General features: G+C 49.4%; 1 protein-coding gene across 2 annotated transcripts in view; it reads right to left on the bottom strand.

Annotated features, from left to right (window-relative positions):
* MCTP1 (multiple C2 and transmembrane domain containing 1) overlaps positions 1 to 17,215 on the bottom strand; it is a 614,838-nt gene extending 597,623 nt beyond the window's left edge. For both annotated transcript variants that reach the window (XM_062212394.1, XM_062212396.1), the window contains exon 1: positions 16,484 to 17,215. In XM_062212394.1, coding sequence (XP_062068378.1) covers positions 16,484 to 17,215 — 732 coding nt within the window. The remainder of the gene's footprint in view (positions 1 to 16,483) is intronic.
* Between the last annotated feature and the right edge of the window lie 8,588 nt (positions 17,216 to 25,803).

Here is a 25,803-nt window from a genome sequence, read left to right as displayed (position 1 = left end):
AAGGGAGGACCAGAAAGACCCAGAACCAAGTTAGAACATCTCTGCATGACAACTTTGACATTCTCTGCCTGTTTGACCTTGAAAAATAAAATCGCTGTAAACGTGGCTGAAGCTATATGGGAAATTCTCAGGAGGGTAACAATATGCTTAAAAATTATGATTAATGAGATGTTTGGAATACTCTTTTAATAAAAGAAAACGCCCAAACCGCTCAATACAATTTTAAAAATTAAAGGTGAGCGTCATTTATATCACTCTGTCTTATACCCATAATTATCCTGCCTAATAGTTTTTAAAAACCAAAATATTTTCTTTAATGAATAGAAAAACCACCCCATTAGTTATTCAGTGTTATTTCACATTTCTAGGCTGCTCCCCATGGATAAGGTACATAAGAAGGGAAGGAAGTAACCATACGTGACTCCTTTTAGTACCTGCCACTTTAAGATGTGACCAACAGAAAGTCTTAGGAAGCCGGAGCACTGTGAAATATTATCTCCCAAGTGCAGATAGCCCTTGACTTCCTGAACAAGGGAGGGGTCAGAAGTTCATTGCCCAGAGAAGCAACGTCTCACACAAGAGCTAGCAGGGGGTCACATGCAGGCAGAGCCCACCTGCGAGAACAGATGCCCACCACCAAGCAGAAGGGAAGGGAAGACCCAGGGGAGAGGCAGAGACAGAAAGGGGTGACTGGAAATCACCTGCTTCCTGGGAGGCGAACACACACTTCTGGGTTAGTGTGGACTGTTTGAGGACGATGCCACAACTTTCCTGAATTTTGCAAGAAAATCTAAGACACCCAAACAGAACTAGAATTACTCTTGAAGTCCTTGACTGCTTGAAAAATGTAGTGTTGACTCGGTCAGAGACGCCAGTAAATACTATGTGAACAACGACAACCAAAAGAGAGACCACAGCACATCTTCCCAACACAGCAGAGAAATCCCTAAGTTCTTGGGACCCTGTTGGTTGGGGCCCGTCTTCTAACATTTAGAACTTGTGTTGGATGCTGCTTCTGGGAGGCAGGAATGCTTGGGGCAGACAGGGTGCCTGGGTGTTGGGTGGTCACAGTGTTAAGTTCCCTTCCAAAATATTGCAGAAAATGGAACTGAAAGTAAGTTGCGTTGGTTCCAAACATTTTGAAACCATGCAATTTTCGCATAACAAGCTTGAACTTTTTCCTCCCCTGGGAACTTTTTGAAGACTCCTCATGGTTGACTGGGGCGGTCAAGGCACTGACTGACAGGCCCTGGCACCAATTCCCAGCTCTCACAGCAGCCGGAAGTGCCAGAGCCACACCCAGAGTGGCAGTGAGGCTGCGCTGTATGGCCACTTCCGCCTTGAGGATTTCCCAGACTCCAGTCCCCGTGAGGGATTTTTGTTTGTGTCCTTTTGTATTTTTTCCTAACATTGTGAGAGAAACATTAGGATAGCCTTCTACACACTGCAAGGTTTCCTGACTCGAGAGCTTGGCTGCAAATCTGCTTTGTAAATGCTGAGTAGTGGCTACCCCAGAACCCATACAGCTGAGATTTTACATCTGAGAAAATAGGACAATAAGAAACTCACACCCCATCTCCTTCACTGTGCCTACCCAGCAAGCAATGTCCCAACCCCTCCGTGGTTACATCAGCTAACAGCACAGACTTTTAAGTGCATCCTTCCTTCCGGGATCCCCACCCAAAGTCTCTCAATGTTTTCCCCCAATACAACCTCAGGAGAGAAGTCGGAGCTCCTGAAAAATACATTTGCTGTGATGTACAGCTGTAACAGCTGGATCACTGGGCTTTCTCTAATGCTCTTCTCCACCGGGCTCTGCCAGGTGCTGTCTGTGAAAATCTCTCCCCTGGGCACTCGGAATGGGACATTAGCTTGCACTTACTGCCTGCATTTCTTTTTCAATAGGACTCAATTCAAAAAAGCAACAGAAGACTCAGGTGGCATGTTTTTCCACAGGGAAAGATATTTCCATTCACTGGGTATTTCTAGTTTTATAGACACTTGTAACTATATTAAATCCCAGTAGACCAAAGGCAGCCTAACCTCCCTCCCCATCTGTCCACAAGACAACTCTGAGTGCCAGGTTGCTTCACACATGACAGCAAGGAAATGCTGTTCCCAAGGTCTGGAACCTTCTGGAAGATGGCTCTCCTCATCATGGCCAAGCATCTGGGTTCTCAAGATCACCTCATGGGGCCGGTGGTCGCAGCGTAGCATGTAAAGCCGCCTGTGATGCCAGCATCCCATATGGGCGCCAGTTCAAGTCTTGGCTGCTCCACTTCCGATCCAGCTCCCTGCTAACGTGCCTTGGAAAGCAGCAGCAGATGGCCCAAGTCCTTGGGCACCTGCACCCACGTGGGAGACCCAGAAGCAGCGCTGGGTTCCTGGCTTCAGCCTGGCCCAACCTGGCTGTTGCAGCCATTTGAGGAGTGAACCAGTGGATGGACTCTCTCTCCTTCTCTCTATATAACTCTACCTTTCAAATAAAATAAATCTTAGACAAAAAAAAAGATCACCTCATTTTTTTGTTTAAGTTCAAAACCTCCTCAAGCCCCAGGAAGTCCTACATATTCTGACCTCTGCTAGCCACTTCAAACCCATCCCCCACAAACTCGCACCCACTCACACAGGCACACCTGTTCACACATGTGCACACATACACATATGTACACATGTGTGTGCACATACATGCACACACACTCCTTTCTCTCATCCCAGCTGTCTAGAGAGTCTTTGTTTCTGCTTTCTGTGGTCCTTTCTCTGCCCAAACCTGTCTGCCACATCCCACATAGCCCTACCTCCCCCAACTCCGGTCAACTCCTTTTCTTTCCTTACATCTCATCCTAGGCGTCACTTTCTGAGGACAGCCTTCCCTTCCCTCCCCTTCCCCTTCAGATGAGGCTGGGGCAATGCGACAGTGCTCATGCCCAGACCTCACAGCCCTTCCACCCCGAGGAAAGCATGCGACATGGCAGTCAGATGCCCGAGTTCTGGAGTCAGCCACTTTGGTCCAAAAATCACAGCTCTGCCACCTTCCAGCTGTGCAGCCTGGAGAAATCCCCTCGCCTTTTCTGAGCCTCTGTGGATTCATCTATAAAACGAGGCTAAGAACTCCTGCCCCTCTAGGTCTGCCACAAAGGTTAAACAAAACGATGCCCACAAAGCAGTTAAGAGTGACTGGCACAGCCCCTGGAATTATTATTAGCAGGAAACACTGGAAGTTCTGCTGAAGTGAGAAGATAATTCACATTGGCTTCGCTTTGTTAAAGAAATATACCCCACAAGGACATCTTCGAAACACTAGGGGCTCTGAAAACAATTTGTTTGCCTGCCCACAGATCGTAACTCCAAGACATACAACAGAAGGCACAGCTTCATTTTCCCGAGTTTTAACACAGCTTGCTGTCACGAACACACTTACAGAACTCCCAAGGAAGACAGAAAACTATCCACTTATGCGCTCTTGGAACTGAGACTGTACATAAACAAACTCACCCACTCCCACTCACGGATGGTTTTCTCCAAGTGGCAATGGGATCTTCCTCTTTCTGTCTCCCCAAAAACCAGGGTGAGACAATGCCCCAGCAGCAAGGCTGGTGTCAAGGGCCAGCCAGACTCAACCAGGAATCACAGCTGTGGGTGCCAGTGGCACCGGTGTAGTAACACGGCCTCACTAATGGTGGGGTGGGGTGGGGAGTGTGTAACCTGGGAATTATGTCCTTGGCAGGAGTCAGATAGATCAGACAGGTGCCCATTAGCGCTCAAGCTTCTCCATTTAACGACGACGACAGGATGAACCAGGACCAGAAAAGTGACTTAGCCCCCTAAGAACTTCCTTTATGTAGAATGCAACTGATCACCAGTGCACAGTGGTTAAGCTGCTGCGGGACACCTGCACCCCTTATCAGAGTCTCTGGGTTCCAGTGCTGGCTCTGCTCTCCAGCCGGCTTCCTACTAAGGAGCACCCCCGGAAGGCAGCAGATGAACGCTCAAGTTCCTGGGTCCCTGCCACCCATATGGGAGACCCAGATGGAGTTCCCAGCGCCTGGCTTCGGCCTGGCCCAATTCCGGCTGTTGCAGGCCTTTGAGGAATGAACTAGTAGATGTGAGAGTCTGTCTGTCTGTCTCTCCCTCTCTGTCATTCAAATGAAAATAAATATTTCAATACAACCAAAACTGTTTTGTCAGAACTGCTATGAGGTGTAAATGAGATGAGGTGTGCAATCAATAATGCTTATCTGAGGTCCTGTGTATAGAGCAGCTAGGAGACAAATCTATTTTATTTACTCTCATAATACTGTGCCTTTCAGGGGACAAGAAAGGAGTGACAGAAACAAGATGAGGTTACAGAAACAGGACATGTGTCATGATAAAAGTCTTATAATCCATAACATGTTCCTAACCATAATGGCAATAAAGTGAAAATAATAATGATGACCCGGTGGGGTACCGGTGAGGAAGAATTCTTTTTAACATAGCTGTCATTCAAGAATTGCCAGTGACATCCTTTTCTAGTATTCAAAGACGGCCTAGGCGGCTTACCACCAGTAAGTGGTGGGGCCAATAACTGCTCCCAAAGTGCCTAGCCGTTACACTAAATCTGTGTCTATTAAACGTACTTGCTAGGAGCTGTCCCTTAGGAATAAGGGAGCTGGGAAGAACAGGACAGTGGAGCAGGACCGCGGTATTACAAGGAGACAGCCTGAAGACATGGCTGTGAACTTCATTCCAAACTTCCACTTGGGAGTCTGTCTTCCCTCACTGAGTTACTAGGGCACAACCAACTGCCCACAGCCCTCTTGTGTAGCGCTCAAGGCAGACACGCTGGTGGAAAAGACCTGGGTACAAATCACACAGATGCGTAACTTCCGGGAGATCCATTCGTGTCCTGTAGCTCAGTTTCCTCACCTGGGAAACGCAAAAGACAATCAGCCCAACTGCTGAACTAGATAAGTGAGTTAACACACAGCGAGCACTTAGAACAGCACCCAGTACCCAAGAGAAGCTAGGTTAATAATGTTGGCTCTTCCAAAAATGCCATTGTTAATACAAGAGGTATTCAGGGTATTCAAAAAGTTTGGGAAAATGCTTAGTAGGAAAACATCTACAGATCAACTTCAAATTCTTTTTGCACCAAAAACAAACTTAGCAATTAATTGCATTTTTTGAACACCGAGGATATAACCCAATACAACCCGAGAGAGTGAACTAACCAAAAAAAAAAAAAAAAAAAGGTCTTAAGAGGCATGAGTGGCCAACGCTGCGGCTCACTTGGCTAATCCTCCACCTGCGGCGCCCCCCCCACCCCAGGGTTCTAGTCCCGGTTGCTCCTCTTCCAGTCCAGCTCTCTGCTGGGGCCTGGGAGTGCAGTGGAAGATGGCCCAGGTCCTTGGGCCCTGCATCCGCATGGGAGACCAGGAGAAGCACTTGGCTCTTGGCTTCGGATCGGCGCAGTGCGCAGGCCGCAGTGGCCATTTGGGGGGTGAACCAACGGAAAAAGGAAGACCTTTCTCTCTGTCTCTCTCTCTCTCACTGCCTATAACTCTCTAACTCTGCCTGTCCAAAAAAAAAAGAGGCATGAGCAAAGCAAATTTCTAAGCCTCTACCACAAAGTTTCCAAAGCAGTCGTCACACACATGGGCCAACTCAAAGGAGGGCCCCTCGGTCTCCCTGGGACCACAGAGGCTGTGATGTTTGTTTTGCTCTGCAGCTGGCTTGGCTATCATGCATCTAAGCAGAACATATAACCCGCTTATAAAGATTGTATCATCCTAGAAGTTTCTCTGCTTGACACGGAAGGTTATGGATGTACTGAAATACCACTGTACTCCATACCTATGTATAGTTACATGGCAATTAAAAATTGTACAAGGAGAGGAAAAGATGCCAGGGATGGGAATGTAGGAAATCAAAGTGGAAGAAGGCAAGAGAAAGCTAAGGGAGGGAGGGGACATTGCTGGCCACGGGCACACTCAGCTGCAGCCAGTAGGACCCCTGCTGAGTCAGGGCCTCACTCCTCCAGGGCAGGAGGCTTCGGCTCCCAAATCCATTCCCATCCCCAAAGGTATTTGGAAAAAACACTCAAACTTCTCATTCAGGGTTGTGAAAATATCATTCCATGGGAAGCCCTAAAGGTGCTGAATTTTTCTTTTATCAAAAGCCATTTCACATTTCCATAAAAGAACAAGAGGGGCCAATGCCGTGGCGTAGCAGGTAAAGCCGCCACCTGCAGCGCCAGCATCCCATATGGGTGCCAATTTGAGTCCCGGCTGCTCTACTTCTGATCCAGCTCTCTGCTATGGCCTGGGAAAGCAGAAGATGGCCCAAGTGCTTGGGGCCCTGCACTCATGTGGGAGATCCGGAAGAAGCTCCTGGCTCTGGATTGGCACAGCTCTGGCTGTTGCGGCCAATTGGGGAGTGAACCAGCGGATAGAAGACCTCCTTCTTTCCCTCCCTCTTTCTCTCTTTCTCCCTCTCCTTCTCTGTGTGACTCTGACTTTCAAGTAAATAAATAAATCTTTAAAAAAACAACAGGAGTCAAATATGGCTGAAGGATCCAAACAGAACATCATTTCTATGCTGAGAGAGGATCTGCAGGTGCTTCTCAGAAATGCACCGTTGGCCCCACGGACATATCAACCTTGCTTCTAAGAGAAAAACCCTCTCCAAACCCTTTATTCGAAGTCTTTGTGCAAAGCCACTCAGATCAGGCATCATAAGGATTCAAGTTACAAGGATGTGTAGGAGGGTTGCTTGTTTTGCCCGATTTTTTCAACGGACAAACCTGTTTCACTGTATCTTTTGCTCTACTAACAATCATTTCTTCCATTGCCTAAGGCTGCAGAGGAAAAGGAAACATATGCTATTCTTTTTTTAAAGAAGATTTATTTATTTATTTGAAAGTCAGAGTTACACAGAGAGAGAGAGGGAGAGGCAGGGAGAGACGCTGGTTCAATCCCTAATTAGCCGCAACGGCCAGAGCTATGCCAATCTGAAACTGGGAGCCAGGAGCTTCTTCCAGGTCTCCCACGTGGGTGCAGGGGCCCAAGGACTTGGGCCATCTTCCACCGCTTTCCCAGCCCATCATAGAGAGCTGGATTGGAAGCGGAGCAGCTGGGACTCGAACTGGCACCCATATGGGATGCCGGCACTACAGGCAGCAGCCTCACTCGCTACACCACAGTGCCAGCCTCAAAATACGCTATTCTGAAGCATCCAGAATAATCCTAACTAGGACCTGCAGCAGCAAATAGGTGACAACATGGCATGCAGGAGCCCAGACCTGAACCACAATGCATTAAATGATCCTTCGGGGCCAGTGCTGTGGTGCAGCCGGCTAAGCCACCACTGCAATGCTGGCACCCCACATGGGAGTACTGATATGAATACTGATGGGAGGCCCAGATGTTCTGCTTCCAGATAATGCGCCCAGGAAGTGGGGTAGATGACGGCCCAAGTACTTGGGCCCCTGCCACCCAAGTGGGAGACCCTAGGGGCTCTGTGGTAGGCCAGCCCTGGTTGTTGCAGCCATTTGGGAAGTAAACCAGTAGATGGAACATTTTTCTCTCTGTCTTTCGAGTGAATGAATGAATTTTTTTTTAATAAGACTTGACCCTCCCGCTCAACAAAGATTTTCCAGAGAAAGCATTGCTGTACAGAGCCAGGGGCAATCACAGCCCTAAGCAAAGGGGCGCATGTGCTCTCAGGTATTCATTCCATTCCCCTCTCCTGGAAGCTTCAGCCAAATCCCTACTCACTCAGTTCCTTCCATCTGTGGTCACTGAGGTCAGACCCCTGTCCAGCTCCCCGCTCTCCCTGGAGACCACCCAGCCCCCACTGCCAGGGTTGCCCTCAGAAAGCTCCATGTGACCCAGACACGCTCCTGGCCCAGGGTCCTCCAGGGCCCCTACTGTGCGCTCTAGCACCCCTGGCCCTGTTTCCTTTCTGCCTGTCTTCCCACAGCCCCCGCTCCCACCCCAGGCTGCAGTCCCACTTCTGACTCCCTAGCGCTTGCACCCACAGGATGGCATGTTTGCTCACCCTTCGCCAAAGGTGCCCTCCTTTCTCTATCGCCCTGTGTCCTAACCCCAGTCACAGGTGGAGCACCCGCAAACCACCCACAGCAGACCTGCAGCCTCCCGCACTCACAGCCACACTGCCCCTGCCATCTGCCAAGGAGACTGCCTCCCTCTGGTGTAGGGGACCCACCCATCAACTGTGCACCCATCATCTCCAGCTTTTCTCTCCTCATAGGCCCCGGCTCAGCAGCCAGCCCACGTGACCCTCATTTTTCAAGAAGTCTCCCAGGACCCCTCTCGACAACGGTTCTTGTTCTCCTGTTGCCCCCTCTTGTATGCCCCATGCAAAGCCAAGGCCTTGGCCACTCACCCTGTGCCACCTCCTCCCTGCCCATCCCGCACCCCCAGCCAGCTCCATGCTGCTGCTCATGGCCCCACTGACTTCTCCTACTACGTTGTAAAATACTCGGCACCTGCCACGTACATCCTGAGGATGCCTGGTGCTTGGGCTGGAGGGAGGAGGAGAATAGGCAGTCAGCCATGAGCTGTCTGAGCTGGAAGTTCAAATTCACAGCTAACTCCAGCCCAGAGATAGATATATGTGTGTGTGTGTGAGTGTGTGTGTGTGTTGGGGGGAAGGGGTCTTCAGAACTTCATGGAAAATGCACACGATGAAAAAACTCCATAGAGACCTAAAAAAATTTTTTTGTTCTGCACTAAAATAAACTTCCTATTTAGTTCAGTTTTTCCAGGAACATTTTGAGCTCTCCCTTGTTTATTTGGTCCATGATGCTTTTTTCAAAATCTATGCAGGATTTGCCAAAAATTCAAGAATCTGAAAACCTGACACCAAAATCTGGGCTGCCTTTCCCCAAAAGAACCCAGAGGCCCAGGCAAAGCGGTTTCTGTCCTTGGTGCTGCCAATCACAGAGCTGGAATGCTGATGCCCTTTTCAAGGGACCAGAAACCCTCCAGAGGCTCTTTGTTCACTGCCTTCAGCCTTCACTTGGGTGGTCCCTGCCGGTGGAGGGGGGGGGGGTGTGCTGCTGAGCTTGCAGCATGAAATCCCTGCTCCCTGTCACTGCTGACAAGAGAAACCAATCTGAGCCACACCTGTCACTTTCAAATCCTTAGTTCCCCTACTTTTAAAAATTCAATAGGCCAGGTGAAACCGGCTGTTACATGACATTTAACACATTGTATCCAAAATAGGACTACAGCAGACAAGGGCAACACTCAGTAATAAGCCCACTTTCCTTTCTTTGTACTTAAGTCTTCCAACTTCAATGTGCATTCCACAGCTGTAGCACATCTTAACTCCCCATGGCCACATTTGCATGTGGTGACCAAATGGACCAGGCTGGCGAGGATGGGATTCTGTCAGCGTAGGGGTGATCATCTGAATTGTGGTTGGGAGAGGATGGGAAACAGGGGACATTTCTCAAAGAATGGGGTGGAAGGCAAGTGTGTTCAGTACAAAAAGCAGGCCAACGAGGTGGGTCAAGAAGTGGCAGTGAATCAGTGGGTAGAGCTAAGAGCCAAGGAGAATCCAGGAGCCAGACAGAGGCAGAACTGAGGGAAGATACCTTGGCAGGGAGCTGGAATGCAGAAGTGCAGGCGCACTGTCAGGAGACTCAGGTAGGTAAATGGATGTCCCCATCAGAGAGCACCGAGCAATACATCCGCAGGCCAGAGGCCTCTGAAACAGCACAGCTGGGCAGCCATCTCCCAGCCGGCACTACCTGCACCTTCAGACCCTAAGATGAGAACCAGAACCAAAGCTGAGCCGCTGCTGACTGAGGAATCGAGAAATGGAAAACACACCTGCCAGACTTAGGAGGATTTGGAATCAAAAAGGAAAGAACGTTATTACACAACCATACAGCAATTTCTGAAGCTGTTCCAGAGACTTCTCTCGGATTGGCTCCAGCTCATTCATTCACTCCTTCATTCATACAGCCAGCATTGATTGGACAGTGTTCCCCTGAACTGCTTCACGATGCCAACTCAATAGGTCGATTGCGCTAAGGTTTGGCAAAGTCTGCCCCAGCAGAGTGGATGGGACAAGTGAAGGTAGCTCCAGCTTAAGCAAAATAGGTTCAGGTTGCCAAAACAGACTATTAACAAGGGCCTCTCATTAAAACAGGTGGGACTGGGAGGTTGTAAGGACCCTAAAATGTCCAGAGACTGACTTCTCCATCATCCACGGAACATTTCCAAGTTGGTTATGGTCCAAGAGAATAGGAAATAATTCCGGGATAAAATATCTTAAAAGAGGGGCCAATGTTGTTCTTCAATAGGTTAAGACACTGCTTGCAATGCCAGCAACCCACAGTGGACTGTCAGAGTTGCACTATTCCATTTCCTATCCAGCTCCCTGCAAATGCACTTGGGAAGGCAGCAGAAGACACCCAAGTACCTGGGCCCCTGCCATCCATGTGGAAGACCTGGGTGGAGTTCTAGGCTCCTGGATTCAGTCTAGCCCAACCCCAGCCCTTTTGCTATTTAGGGAGTCAATCAGCAGATGGAGGATCGATCTCCCTCCCTCCCTCTCTCCCTCCCTCCTTCTACACTATCTTTCAAATAAAGCTTTAAAAAAATCAGAAGAGACTTCACAGTAAAATTGTTCTCTCAAGATGAAGTACACAGAACTTATACATCTTATTATAATGAAAATACAGGTTCCATGTTGTGTTCAAATTAAAATTAAATATAAGTATTTGAGACCTCATGAAAAGTATGATATTCTGATTTTATGCTTGGGAAAAAAGGTTATAATAAGAGACTAGTACACATGAGAGGGGGGAAATGTTTGTGGATAAAATCTTGAATTTGGGGGATGGTACTCATTTCCCACACTCTAATTATAAAAACAATGTGAGTTAGAAGAAAAGATTCACTGTGACAAGGAAATTAAAAGTGCATATAAAACTGATGATGCAGGAAAAGGTAGATGACATTTTTAATGGTATGGACAAATCAAAATTCACAAAGACAATGAAGATTATCTTCCAAGTAGACAAAAACGACTTGAGAAAAGTGTGACTTTCCTTTAACTCAACAACTGACTTCATCAAAAGGGAAACATGTCATAAGCAGGTATGGTTTATACTCTAATTTTGTGACAACACACAAGATTATATAAGCAAGTTCTAGGATAGTATCTAGTTCATTCACATTAAGCAAACCAAAATAACCAGTTTTTCAAATACTGACCCTTAGTTATGGAAAAAGCAATTTTACTTAGGGTGCTTGGTCTATTGAGGTAGGGAAATATGAAATTTTCAGGTAAATTTTTAGCAAATAAAAAACCCAAAGAGATTCTGATTTCAAAAAAATTAATCTGCTTGCCTAAAATAAATAGATGTAACAACATGTGCAATATTATATACAAACATCAAGAAGAAAAAAAAATACATGAACCTAACTTCTGAATCTGTAGATTTCAACAATGCTTACAAAGTTCTCTAGACACATTATTTGCTCTTTGTTAATCGAGGGTTGGAAAATATTTTAGTAATCATTGTGAACAAAGACACCATTCCACATTTTCTTTGAGGTACCAAAGATGTATTAACCTTTATTTTGTGAAACTGCCTGTTATTTCCAAACAGTACAAAGAAAAAAGGGGGGAGGGTGGAATGTTTATTGCTTTTATGAATCTATTAATACTGTTTTTACCTTCAATGCTCTTATTCATTCCTCCATTGTAATGCATACGTACCTGATAAAAGTACTATCTGTCTACTGTATGAGGCTGTGATGTCACTAGCACTATTGTTGTTACCCTGGGGCTAATTTTGCCACCATCTCCAGACTAATTTACAACTTAAATTCAATGAAAAAGACTGGCAAAGCTCCCAGCTAATTGTTTCCAGGCACAACACACACACACACACACACACACACACGTGTGCACAGCAGTTGCAAAGCTGCAATGGACTGTGCAGTAACAACAACAGATCAGCCAATGCTGTTTTTCAAGCCAATCCTTCACCAGATCGACATTTGTGCAAGATCCCTAGTTCTACTGCAACCTGACAGACACACGCTAAAGTAAAAGGTCAAAGGGGAATAGTCCACTCCAGAGGAAACCTGTCACTGGGCCTGCTCCTTCTCCTGTGGAGTAAGTGGACTATCCCAGCCTTTTTCCGGAATGCTGTAACACATCAGACTCCACTTCACATGTCGCTCTGAAAGATTCCCAGGGGGCTGGCACTGTGGCACTGTGGGGTAAAACCCCAGCCTGCAGTGCTGGCATCCAACACGGGCACCAGTTTTAGTCCCAGCTGCTCCACTTCCCATTCAGCTCCCTGCTAATTTGCCTGGGAAAGCAGAAGAGGAGGCCCAAGTCCTTGGGCCCCTGTACCCACGTGAGAGACCCAGAAGAAGCTCCTGGCTCCTGGCTTCAGATCAGCTCAACTCCGGCTGATGCAGACATTTGGGAAGTGAACCGTTGGATGGAAGACCTCTCTTTCTGTCTCTACCTGTCTCTGTAATCTTTCAAATAAATAAAATAAATCTTTCTTAAAAATTACATTAAATTAAAGCAAAAGGTTTCAAGATCTCAGCTGCCCTCTTTCACCGAGACTTTAAAAGGTATAATTTCTGAAGCTAGGCCATATGAAGCTACTACTACCGCTTTTAGGGGCTTTATTTTAAGGCTGCTAGATTTTGAGTCATTTGCATTAGGAAACAAGCTTTTAAATCCATGCCTTCCCCAAGATTGAGTTGTATCCTTTGAAACAATGGTTCAAACAACTGAAAAATATTCATAAATAACAAAAATTTACCAAAATCACATTTTGGAATGGCTTTTCAAAAATATAAGCCTTCTTTAAAAGTTCAAGTAATTAAGAAGGCAAGATGTACCTCATGAGTGGATTAAATGTTAAAAAAATTTTTTTTTCTCCACATTTTGGTCAGGGCTTCCAGACGTGTTTTATGTATTCTGTACCAATAAACAGATACTCCTCTTGCCACGTTTAAAAACATTTCTACCGTACATTGCATAATTTGCTCCCTTTTCAAAAATACTTTTTTCTGCTCTGTGAAAACAATGCTGGTGAAATTTATTTTTAAAGGAGAAAAAAACATCACAATAAAAGGTTAACATTTCTCAACACTACACGCTTTTGTTAAACCACTAAAAAAATGCAACATATTCCTTCCTCACTCTTTATCTTAAAATCCCGACTTACTGATTCTAGCAAATTCTAATTTTAGTAACTCATCAAGATGGAATACATACAATTGGCATATTTTTGATATGCACACAAATGGAGAAACCATCTTTCTCCCAACTGTGTTGCAGAAAATGAAAACGCATCTGGTGTGACAATATGGCCTGACACGTGAACTACAATCAGTGGGAAGAAAAGGGCTGCTTTGAGCTGTGTTTTTCTTATTCTCAAAGCAGAACATTTTAAATAATGCACACAAGCCAACAGCAAGGCATTATTAAGTCTGCCATTTCTGTTTCTGAGGTGCACGTGGCTACAGAAAACATACAATAAGGAGGCTGGCAGGTGCATGGGGGCGGCAGGGTTTGCCGACTTCCATCCCTGGATATCGGTGACTTCGAAACCTCTCCCCGCTGCAGCAGGCCAAACTGCTTTTGTGCTTTGGCTCGACATCTCCGGCTTGTGCCAGGTGTGTTGCACCTATGTTGTTGGGGCCTCATGCTGGGCCGGGCGTGGAGAGGTGTGGAATGTGTTGGAGACACAGCTGCTGCTAGTCTCAAGCAGAGAATGATAGAAAAAGTCAAGAATTGGCCTGTTATGGCAATGCGTTTTCTTTCTGCCTTGGAAGAAAGATCTTTTGGGCCTAGGTAATCTGAGAAGGTGGTAAATGCTTGTATCATTTCTCCATGCCCCTGTATCCAGCTGGGCTGGTGAACCGAGAATAAAAGTGCAATCTGCTGGTGCTAGGAGCTCCCTCCCCACACCCAGGTATCTTTGGCATCCTCTGCCAAGGAGGCTCCGTGGGGCGCTGCAAAGCCAGGTAAGCCGCTGCTAGACAGCCTGCTGTAGCTTCTGCTTCCAATTCTCCTCCTCCCCCTTGCAGAGAGCAACAGGATGGATCCTCTGAGCAGGAGCGCAGAGGGATCTAGCAGACTTCCAAATCCCCTCCTCTGCCCTGGCGCGTGCGTGCCCATCCAAGTTATTTCGGCAGCTGATGACAAGGAAGACTTTCTCCTTCTCAGGGAACAAGGCCCCCCGGACCCCAAGGCACCTCTTGCTGGGACCGTGCCCCACAGGCAGCAAGCCCTTCAAGGCCAGAAGCTCCCATCCCACCTGCCACCTCGTGTCTGAAAGGTGTGTTAGCTTTCCAAAAGTCCACTTCCATCTGCAGTGAGATGCTGGCTCTTTCTGATGAAAAGCTTCTTTAGCACTGGACTGTATAACTGGCAATACCATTTGTAAATGTGATAAAGTAAACAGGCAACAATGCATCACAGAATAGACCACAATTCTGTTACTCCACCATAGAACTGACTGCATGGAGGGATGGGCAAAAGCTTCCGAATGCATTTAAACATGCAGCCCTCCAGTGTCACTCAACGAAAGTCTTCAACATTTATCAAGTCCTAACAGCTGTCAAAAGTAACTACAACAATGGGAAAAGGGCCTAGAGACTGACCCAAGGGCACCTTTCTCTGTCACTTACCAACAGTGTGACCCTGGGCAGGCAACTAAACTTCACGGAGCACTGGTTCCCTAATCCAGCTCCCAAGACTGCTACAAGGGTGCAATCGTGAGAGGCTACACACAGCGAAGGCACACACCTTCTTGGCATTGTCTCCTGCAACATCGGTTTAGATCTTTCGTATCCAAAGTTCAAACTCAGTGATATTTTCAAAAATAAAGGTAGATGGCTTCTAAAAACTTTTCCGTATGAAGGAACATAAAAACTCATTTTAAACTCTCTAGCTTTGAAAATACCTTGGTTCAGTGAACTGCAAAGTGATTTAGCAAGCTAATGTTCACAGTGACATATATCCTCCAAAATAAATCAATTTCTTGTCGTTCTATTATTCCCGCAGAGTGATTTATCAAGTTAACAGTCACAGTAGCGTGACATTTATCTCTCAAAGCAAATCAATTACTTGTTGCTCTATTATTCCTGAAAGAAAAACAAACATTCCTCCAGCATCATTATGGATTAGGATTCTGTGCACACTAACTACTCATCTATATTGAATGAAAAACATGCTTTTAAAACCAATTTTGATCTCCTATTGGAAACCAATCACCTGGGTTCTATTCAGACCACAGTCATGATAACAATTAGATACATTTTACGAAGTCTTTTAATTCGTATTATTTCCACACGCTTTTCTAAAAATAAAATCTGTCTACAGAACATCATGTCTTGTCTACTGCAAGAAACTGTGTGTATTCAATAAAACATGCCCTGTTTACTGCCTCAAGCCACACTAACACACTGGCCAACAAACAACATTTTTCAACTCCAAGCCACTTTTTCCTTTACCTTCCTTTGCAAAACACAGCCTGAGGGGGCTTTCTTTGGCTCAGCTCTTAACCTAATTAAAAATTCAATGCACCTGCCATTCATTTAACAACTCAGAGTGGAGGTAATGAGAGAGTTTCAATCAACCAAGGTGCTTTGGGAGAAGAGACTTCCTCCCATCTCGGGCAGAAAGGAGTTTCTGAAATATTTCCTTGCATTAACGCGCTGATAAAACATTTGCAAAAGTATTTGCATCCCCTCGTCCCAGCTGAGCGAGCACAAGCAACCGCTTGGTGAGACACCTTACAGATCCTACAAGCAAGGTGTTTAATAAAAGCACACGCGAAACGACCCTCGGCCGAGCAAAAAGCCAATGGGATGTGCAGGGCAGCAGACTTGAGAAGAGACGACTCTTAAAACGTGCGGCCGCAGACACACAGGCGTGTAACAAGCATACGCTGGCACGCTCTCCACGGGTGGGCAGCGACCCTCGTGCCGCCCTAAGTGTGCAGTTCCGGAAAGGAGCAGCTGTGTGCGCTGCGGCTCTCCCCCGCCCCGGACAGGGTCTCACCTGTGCCAACACCTCCCGCACCTCTACTCCTTCCAGCATCCACGTGCATCCACGGGGCCCTCGCCGCACAGCCACGCAAAGTTGAGGGTTTTGTTTTTTAAGTTCCTGTTTTTATGTTTTTTTTTTCCCCCCCAGGTGAAACTCAGCAGGACACCTCCTCTCAGGAGACCTCCAAAACGTACCCACTTCGCTTCTAACGTTGCCTTGGCCACGCAGGAAGCCATCCAAACTGCTCCCGGCAACAGGTGTCGGTTCTTCCCAAACTAAAGTAGGGGTGCAAGTCAGCGCCCTTCGCCTCTATCCAAACCCGAGCCAGGGTTATCTTCTCCACCGTTTGCTCTACCAGGCAGCTCGCCCGCACGCCCCGCTGGAGGCGCGGCCCCACGCACCTGGGAGCCGGCCGCGCGCACCCTGCACTCACCTGGCTGCCGCCCGGCTCCTCACCCTTCTCCGGGGTCCCGGGCTCCGCGGGGCTCGGCGCTTGCTCCGCGGGCTGCGGTGGCGGTGGCGGCGGTGGCGGTGGCTCCAGCAGCTGCTCCAGGCAGGCGGTGCCAGGCAGAGAGGAGCTCTTCTGATGGCACAAGTGCGCCCCGGGGCCCCGCCGCCGGCCGTCCTCATCGCGGGCGCGCTCGCCCCTGGCGGGCGGCTGGGGCGAGGAGGACAGGGAGGACGAGGCGGAGGAAGAGGAGGCAGCCGAGTCCGGCGAGAGTCCGCCGGGAGGCGTCGCTCGCGCCGCTCCGGCGCCCGCCGAGGACCCCTTTCCGGCGGGCAGCAAATGTTCCCGGAGCCGGCGGCGCAGCGTGGAGCCCTGCTCCGCTCTGCCCGCGCCTCCGGGCTCCAGGGGCTCGGGCGAGGAACAGCACAGGTTGGGCTGGGAGGAGGAGAAGACCCGATCCAGCACCTGCTTCCGCTTCTTAAAGCCGCTCCACCTGCTGCCCGCGCCGGCCGGGCCGTCCCGCGTGCGCCCCGGGGGCGGCGGGGAGGGCGACGGGGAGTCCGCAGTGCGGCGCTCAGGGGCCCCCGCGCGCCCGCCGCCGCCGCCCTTGCTCTTGCCCACCCCCAGCTGTAGGTTCTTCCAGAGCCGGGCCTGGAAGGAGGAGGGCGCCGCCGCCGGCTCGGGCTCGCCCGCCGCCGCCGCAGCCCGGGGCTCCATCCTCCACCCCCGGCTCCTCCTCTCCCCTCCACCTCCTCCTCCTCCTCCTCTTCCTCCTCCTCCTGCTTCTGCTGCTGCTTCTCCTCCCGGAGCCCGGCGGCCGCGGCGGCGCCGGCGACGGCGGACGCAGCAGCAGAAGCCCGGAGCGCCCAGCGGCTTCAGGCCAGCGCGGAGCAGAGAAGCCGCCGAGGTTCGCCGGCCGCGGGACTCGGGCGCCGCCTCTTCCTCCGGCACCTGCGGGGCTGGACTGGCACTGTCACCGATTCCCGGCCGAGGCGCCTGCAAAGTTTCTAGCTCCGAGCTCCGCGCCTCCAGTCCACGGGAGTCCCCCAGGCCGCGTCCCGGCGCCCTCTCCAAGCCGGGGCCAAGCTCTGGAGGCTGCACGCACCCGGGCGTGCGCGTCCAGCAGCGCCAGGGACCGCACCCGCCGCCCTCCGGGCAGCACCTGTCAGCGGCGGGGGCGGCTGCCTCCAAACTGGGCGCGCACGCGGCTCGCACCCCGGGGCGCGTCTGGCCGGAGACGCCGGGGTCCAGCTGCCCTGGCGAAGCGCCCCAGGACCATGGTCCGGCTCCCAGGTGGGAGGGCAGGCGGGAGCCAGGCGGAGCTGGGCAGGGCCCCGAGCCCGCCTGCGCCCAGGGATCGGGCCACGGTTGCCCACGCAGCTCGCTCCCCGGCGATCGTGCGGGTCCTTGGATGTGCGCCTCGGCTGGGTCCCGCGAGGCACGGAGCGGCAGATTCCGCCGCCTTCTGCGGCTGCCCGGGGTCCGGGCGGAGAGTTCGCTCGCTCCGGTCTCCGCTCCGTCCCCGCCCGCCCCTCCCCGCCCTCTATTTGCATGTGCGCTGGTGACTTCTCAGGATTGGGATCCAGCAGCTTCCAGTCTGAGGATGAAGCCGGGGGCGCAAAGTTGCCAGGATTTTACTGTGGCCCAAGATGGGAGCGATGGCCTGTCTCGCTGACCCCATTCGCTACGGAAAATCTCCTTCTCATTCCAGTGCGTTTTTCTTTGGTTACTTATTTGCTCCGTAGCATGTAAAATGGCCAAGACTTTGCTTCTCCCCAAACCTACTCATCTTTTAATTCTACCAGGAAAGCAAGGCAACCAATGCCCCTCCACCGCACCCCTAAGTATGGAAAGCGGGGGAGAGGCCCCTTCGCTCTGGCACCCCACTATTTGATTACTGTCTGGTCTAGCTACCACGGACCGTGGCTGTTACCAACTTCTTTACGTTTTTTTCTGTTTTTCTTTTGTAGTCAATATTAACTATTTAGTGAACACCCTCTGAGTGCCAAGCCTTGTGGTGGGCTCTGGGCACGCTCCTGTGGATAAGACAGCAGGGTCGGGCCACACGGAGAGAACCCGATAGGCAGCGTTTCCAACCATGAACTGTGCCATGAGGACTATCAGTCATAACACTGTGGCTTTAGAGGAAGGGCTGCCAGAGAAAATGCTAGACATGCTAGTGTGGACTTCATATAAACAAGGACGCTTTTGCAACACGTGTATGCCCCAAACATGGGACACGCTTGTACTGAAATGCTACCTATATGTCGTTTATCTGAAATGCAGACTGACTGTCTTGTATTTTTACTTGCTAGGTCTGGCAATCCCATATGGAGAGTTCTTTGGTTTGGGGAGGGGGGATTTTTTTTAACATTATAGGTATAGAGTTTCTCAAGATGGTAAAATTTGAACCGAGACTTGAGAACAAAGAGCCAGCCAGTGAAAGATCTGTTACATTCCAGAAGGAAGGAACAGCAGGTGCAAAGGCCCTGAGGTAGGAGGTGGTTTGACTGGGACATGTCAAACCTATCCAGTAGGGAGAACCTATCCAAGAGAAGCAGAGTGGGCGAGGCTGGCAAGAGGTGGAGTGGGACAAATGGCATGGCTCCTGGGAGGGTGGGTCCTGTAGCAGGAGCGAGTTTGAATGTCCTGTAAGTGACAAAGGGAGCCATTAGAGGGTGTGAAAGTTAGGAGTGATCCGATTTACCAAGACTTCCCTCCCACAGCTGTTTCGTGGAGTCAATGAAAAAAGGACTTAGCTCACTGCCCTGCACATAGTTGATGTTGTTAATTGGCAAACAGACCCCGCATTTGCTAAGTTTATGAACACTGTGTGTGGGGAAGAAGAGGCAGGTGGGTGGTGAAAGATTGGAGGCTGTGTTGAAAACATCTGTACAAAGACAGAGCTGCAGAGGTGGAAAGCAGAGCGGGGTCGGGAGGGGTCAGTGGTGGGGCATGTGTGAAGGGGGAGCTTAAGAGGGGGTCCATCGTGGCAATGCCACAGAGCTGTACATTCACCGTGGTGGTGGCTACAAGGATCTATACACTCTGGATAAAACTTCCCTGGCTTCAGTGTTGCACAAGAGTTGTGCATGAGGATCCCATTGGGCACAAATCGGGTCCAAGTCCCTGTTCTCACGCCCCACCGGAGCCCTGCATCAGTCAGGAATCCTGTGATGGGCAGCTGAGAGCAAGCCCAGCCTGGGCGGTACAGAGCCCAGCCGGGGGGCAGCCGTGTAGGCTTCTCCTCGCATTTGCCATCATGCAGGCTCTCACCGTGTGCAGAAGCAGAAAGGGTGGCATGGCCCCGGTTTCCTCCTTCCTCTCCTCTGCCATGGTCCTTATTTCAACCCATTTCCTGCAGTCGGTCCTTCCATTGGCTTACGAAGCTTCCGTTAAATTGTGCAGTTCCATCGTGAGTATTGTGATTTCTTAACCATATGGCTGCTGCAGGCTCTGAGTGCCACCTCTTTCAAGAGAGGATTTTCTAATGGGGGGAGGATTATAAAACTGAAAAGCTCCATGAAATCAATACAAATTGTGACTCCAGACTTGGCTAACTCAGGGTGGTGGTAGAGCTTCCCACCATCACTGGAGACTTCTCAATCTCTCTCCTTTATTAAATCGATGGAAAGTGTTCATTTTAGAAAGCCCAAAGCAAGCAGTCTTTTCCACACCAGACAAGCAAGCTGAGAGTCCCAAGACCACACACACACACACACACACACACCTCTATATAGAACTCTGGCTAGCCCAAAAAGAAACTGTAATACACAGAAGTCTTTCTCTAACCCAGGAAAAAGACTTTGCAGCCAGCACTTCCAGGGGATGGTAAAACAAAAACTCAGAGAAGCCACCTAGGATTATCGGAAAAAGTTGGGAAGAAATGAGTGCCTCTCACAAGCACTCTCCGCCCATATGTTGAGTCCGTCACGGTTGTACCCAGAGCTCATCCTCACTATTCAATCTTGCATTCCTATGTCTTTCAGTGATGTGTTTGCTTGGCTCTTGTAATTTAGTGTTTTCATTTCTCTCTTATACTTGATGTTGTCATAAAAACACTCTGAGATTGTGAGCCCTGAACTTGTAGGATTGCAAATAGCCGAAATACATTATGCAATGTATACTGTAGATGTATAATGTATAATGCAAATGTATAATGCAGATGGCACAGTATACAAAGCTGAACTGGATTGGTCATTTCTGTTCCTTGCCTGATTCTATTGAAGAGAGACACAAAAAGCCCAGCACACAAGTGCAAAGTGAATGGCACAAAGAGATCCCTGAGGGAACAGCAAGTGTGCATACTCACTTCCAGCTTCCCTAGTCAAGGAAGACTTCCTGTTGGAGGAGGCATCTTTTCAGCTGAGATCTGTTGCAGGTGACAGGGCACTCCAACAAGATGGATTGCCACAAGCAACTCAAAGCAAAATTCTTGCCACATGGCAAGATCTCAGTAAACGTCAGCCATTATTTTATTACCACGATTTCCTAGCAATCTTAAAAGTTGCAGGCACATCCCTAGATTAATATGAAATCAATATACACACCACGCGTTGACTTCTCTACAACGCAGTTGCAATTGAGAAGACCCATTCTAGGCTCTGTTGGCAGTGGAGCAGAGGGGAGTCCTGGGTAGAGCAGTTCAGATAGGAGCCAGCATAAGGGACAATGGGGCTTCCACTGGGGTGGTGGGAAGTGGCAAATGTGGCTCCACTCTAGATACATAATGTTCTGAAGATGTCGCTTACAGGACTTGCCATCGTTTGCACATGGGATACTCAAGCATGAGGCTAACTCAGTCACATCATTTACCAACTGTAGTTCCCAGGGTAACCCCATTATACAGATAAAGAAACTGAGTCCGCAGCTTGTCCCATGACTTACAAGGTCACTCCCTGACTAAGTAGCAGACACGGCTGTAGCATCCGGGTCCACAGTCTTCCAATGCCACGTGGCCTCTTTCATCTTACGATGTATGCGTGGATACACAGAATACATGAGTGCAAGAAGCCTCGGAAGAGGAACTGACCCATGCCTTTGCTGTAGGGGAGCAACAAGACCTGTTTGGGCAGAGCCGCGACTCCCACTGATGAGATCGAAGACACAAATGGGGGCACAAAACATCCTTTCTGGGACTAATTGAGTTTAAGTCCAACTAAATGGCACTTAAGGCGCCCTCTTGTCAGAGGAGCCCTGGCTGCTGTCCCAGCTCCTAGCACTCACTGGGCCAGATGTCTTCAGGCCCTCATTCTCTCCCTCTGGTCTCTGAAACGGGGAGAATATCTATCCACCTGACACACCGCCCAGGGACCCAGTTTCAAGACAAATGTAATTTTCATCGGTGGATCCTGTCCCGCTGTCACTGTGTAACCCAACACAAGACAACCTCCCTGACTGGTTTGCTCCATCCGAGGTGGAACAACTCTGCCTGCATGGAAGGAAGGGTTTGGAACCTTTCATCATCTCCGATCGCAGTCATCACAATTTGACATCTGGAGCTGACAGCGTGTCAACAGAATGAATTCCCGCTCCAGTGTAAACGCGCTTTGCCTCCTCAAAAGTGTTTTCAGCAGCGTTCTCAAATGTGGTTTAATGTGGAAGGAATCTCAGAGGCGCTCTTTCTACTTACCCTATGTAACCTGAGCCACTTTGTATTTTCTTCGTCATTAACGTGGTAGAAAAGCCTAGAATCGTAGACCCAGGGAGGCTCTGCAATTTCTGTGTAGGAGGGGCATGGGGCAGGCCACATGGTGGGAGGTAGAGAGAGGGCTTGCAGGTGTATTTGCGTGAACGTTCTAAAAACCAATTGCTGTATCAAGGATGAGAGGAGAGCTGGAGGGAGCCAAAGTGTCCCCTGCCTTGTCCACCCTTGATGCCAATTCTAAGCTGCAAGAAGCCAGAAAGATACGATTTCCCCTTGGCCCTGCACCCAAGTGTGCTGTAACTGTGGGCAGCTTTGGGGGCTTCCAGTTTTTATTTGTGAAATGAAGAAAAAGTACTAGTTACCCTCTGGGGTCCCTTTCAGCTTCATATTGCATAAGGCTCTGAATCGATTCTCCGTACAGGGCACAATGCATACACACACTCACTCCTGGTCTGATTTTCTGCTTTCGGTGGCAGGAAGAAAGGCAGGCAGTGCTGGATGGGCGCACAGGTAACCCCTTTGAAGCCCCTCTGCCAATCCCGCAGGGCTCAGCACCCCCAGACAAGTGTCTGCCCGAGTGCTGTGTTTTAAACTGCAGGCTTCCGGCCAGTGCCTGGAACACACCTCAACCACTGAGTGTGGGAAGCTGTGGATAGCTGAGCATCCCTGGCTCCCTCCCATCCCAGGCAGGCAGGACTTAGAAGCAGGGATTCTGGATGTCTCCCGAGTGCAGCGCCCCCCTGTGGTAGCTGACTCTAACATGCCTTTCATCTTTTCCTCCCCCAGCCCACTGGTACTAAGCCAGCTTCTGGGGGAACCCAAGGCGACGTTTCAGTCCCAGAATCCCAGCATGCCCGCTCTAGGGGAATAACGGTCACACGAAGCCCGCGGTCTATCCCCTGAAAGTGGGGCCACTTGAGAACTACTGTTCATCTCTGCTTTACCTCCTTCAGATGGTCCCCAACATCTTAAAACAGGAAGTAGGAGAGTCCTCGGTACCCCTGACACCCTGGAGTCAGTCTCACCTGCCCATGGGCATCCCAGTTCCTTGGTACTCTCAGGGACTGGGGTCCCCATAGCCGTGTACAAGACCCCCGGAAGCCATACCTGAACCTGGTACGGCACTCCTATGTGGTTGCTTGACCACACCACACTGCCATCCCCAAAGTTGCCTCCTGCTCCACGCCCACCAATGGTGCTCCGGCCATAGCATCTACCTTCCAGCCAGCCACCTAGAAGGGAGAAAAAGTGAGGAGCATACCGTTTCTCTTCCTGACTGCCCAGCCCTTCACATGTCCCTGTGGCCACCCCTGGCCATGATTACAGAATCTTCTGGGCAGTTAAGTGTCCAGCCAAGAATGTGGGTTTTGTTTTTGAGGAGGAAGGGGAGTATGGATACTTGGGAACAAGCATCAACTCAGACCCTTGGAAATAGCCATTCAGGAAGCTTCTTTGCTCATAGAGAAGAGGCACAAAAGATTGTCTGGCTTTCTTTAGCTTCTTGTTTTGGTGTTTGCTGCAATGGCTGGAACTGCTGCAGCCTGGGGATGGAGGAGACATTACAACTGACAGACAAGAAAGGATAGGAACTATCTCAGTTCCCGGTGGTATCATTGTGCTATAGACATCTTTGCTCTGATCCTATTATTCATTAATTGTTCATTAATTATTAATTAGAAAATTAATTTATATAGGTTTATATAGGTTTTTAGCCAGGTTTAACTGTTTTTTTTTTTATCAGTTTTCTATTGCTGTGTGTTATGGATTGAATAAAACTTGGTTTCCCAAACTCATGCAGAAGTTTAAAACCAAAGCCTTAGGGCTGATGTTGTGGCACAGCAGGTTAAGCCACTGCCTGCAACGCTGATATCCCGTATGAGGGCTGCTTCAAGTCCTGGCTGCTCCACTTCCGATCCAGCTCCCTGCTAATATGCCTGGGAAAGCAGTGGCAAATGGCTTGAGTGCTTGGGCCCCTGCCACCCATATGGAGGACCTGGACAGAGTTCCAGGCTCCTGGCTTTGGCTAGGGCTAACTCCAACCATTGTGGCCATTTGGGGAGTGAACCAGGGGGTGGAAGATCTCTCTCCATACCCAGTCAGTCTGCCTTTCAAATAAAAATATAAATAAATCTCAAAGAAAAAAAATCCCAAAGTCTTGTATAAATGGACTGATGCTAATGGTCGGTACATCACAGTTGGATCTAGTGATGGCCTCTGGTAGGTGGACCTGGGGGGTGGTCGTCAGGTCACTAGGGCCTTGTCTCTGAAGGAATTCTTGGGAGAGGGCGGCTGGATAAACCAGGCCAGCCCCTGTCTCCCCAGCCTGCTCCCTGCTTCACCGTGTCATTACTCCTGAACCCCCACTCCATCATTTCCAGCCTCTACCCAACACCAGACTCAACAGGCCCACTGATCTTGAACTGTGACTCTCCAAACTGTAGGCTGAAATCACCCTTTTTATCCTAAGCAGCTCTTTGCAGCTATGTTGTGAAAGTAATGAAAATCTGACTGTACACAGACATAACAATCTACCACCCACTTGGCTGATGAAACAGCACCCAGGGAGTGAAAGTAGCCGGTAGGACACTCTAATTGGTGGGTGCACATCTTCATAGATCCATCCAAACCCATAGAATGTACAGAAAGCGAACTCTAATGGACGTTAAGCTGCAGAGCCTTAGTAAGGACCATGTGTCAATATGGGTTCACTGACTGCAGGAGATGGAACTGGACGATGCAGTGACGAGAGCGTCAGGGGCTGTATGGAAAATCTCTGCACCTACGACTCAAGCTTTCTGTGAGCCTAAAAAGTGCTCTAAACCATGAAGCTGGCTTTATTTATTTGAAAGGCAGAGGGACATAAATAGACAGAAATCTTCCATCTGCTGCTTCACTCACCAGATGCCTGCAAGGGCCGGGACTGGGCCAGGCCAATCCCAGGAGCCTATACCTCAAGCCGGGTCTCCCAGCGGTTGGCAGGAACCCAAACATGGGAGCCATCACTTGCCATCTCCCAGGGTCTGCACCAGCAGGAGGCTGGGCTGCAGGGTGGACTCCAATGTAGGCGTAGGGGATGCGGGTGTCCTGAGTGGTGTCTTAACTGCTCTGGAAAATACCTGATTGCTGAAGTTGAATTTTTTAAAAAAATACCATCTCCTGGGATGCATAGCTTAGAAGTAGGGGCACAGCATTGCCGCCTGGTTTTTCTGCTTCATCAAAGTCTTCATAGGGCTGGGCCCTTCGTGGAGGCTCAGAAGACAACTCTGCTCCCAAGGCTGCCAGTCGGGTTACCATTCCCTACGCTTTTGGGACTGAGGTCGCCTCTCCCTTGCTCCATGGCTGCCTTCTTCCCTTGACTCCTGGCCCTTCCCTCTCTCTAAAGCCAGGGATGGCAGACTGAGCCCCTGCCACACTTTGCAGCTCTCAGACATCCCCTCCCCCCAACCCCTGGCTGACTCTTTTGCCCGCTTCTAGTCTTAAGAACTTATGCCATTGGGTCAACCTGTGTAGCAAGGGGCAACGTCCTTATACTGAGGGCAATTGATCCGAAAATTCATCTCATGCATACAGTCCCTTCACGCCTGTCTCTGTGCTCAGATTTGATTAAGGAGAGAACAGAATCTTTAGGATTGCACTTACTGCTACCTTCTTGGAGCCT

This window comes from Lepus europaeus, chromosome 15 (genome assembly GCF_033115175.1).
Source record: "Lepus europaeus isolate LE1 chromosome 15, mLepTim1.pri, whole genome shotgun sequence".
NCBI lineage: Eukaryota > Metazoa > Chordata > Mammalia > Lagomorpha > Leporidae > Lepus > Lepus europaeus.
Note: the sequence above shows the minus strand (reverse complement) of the source record. Positions and strands in the feature narration are given on the sequence as shown.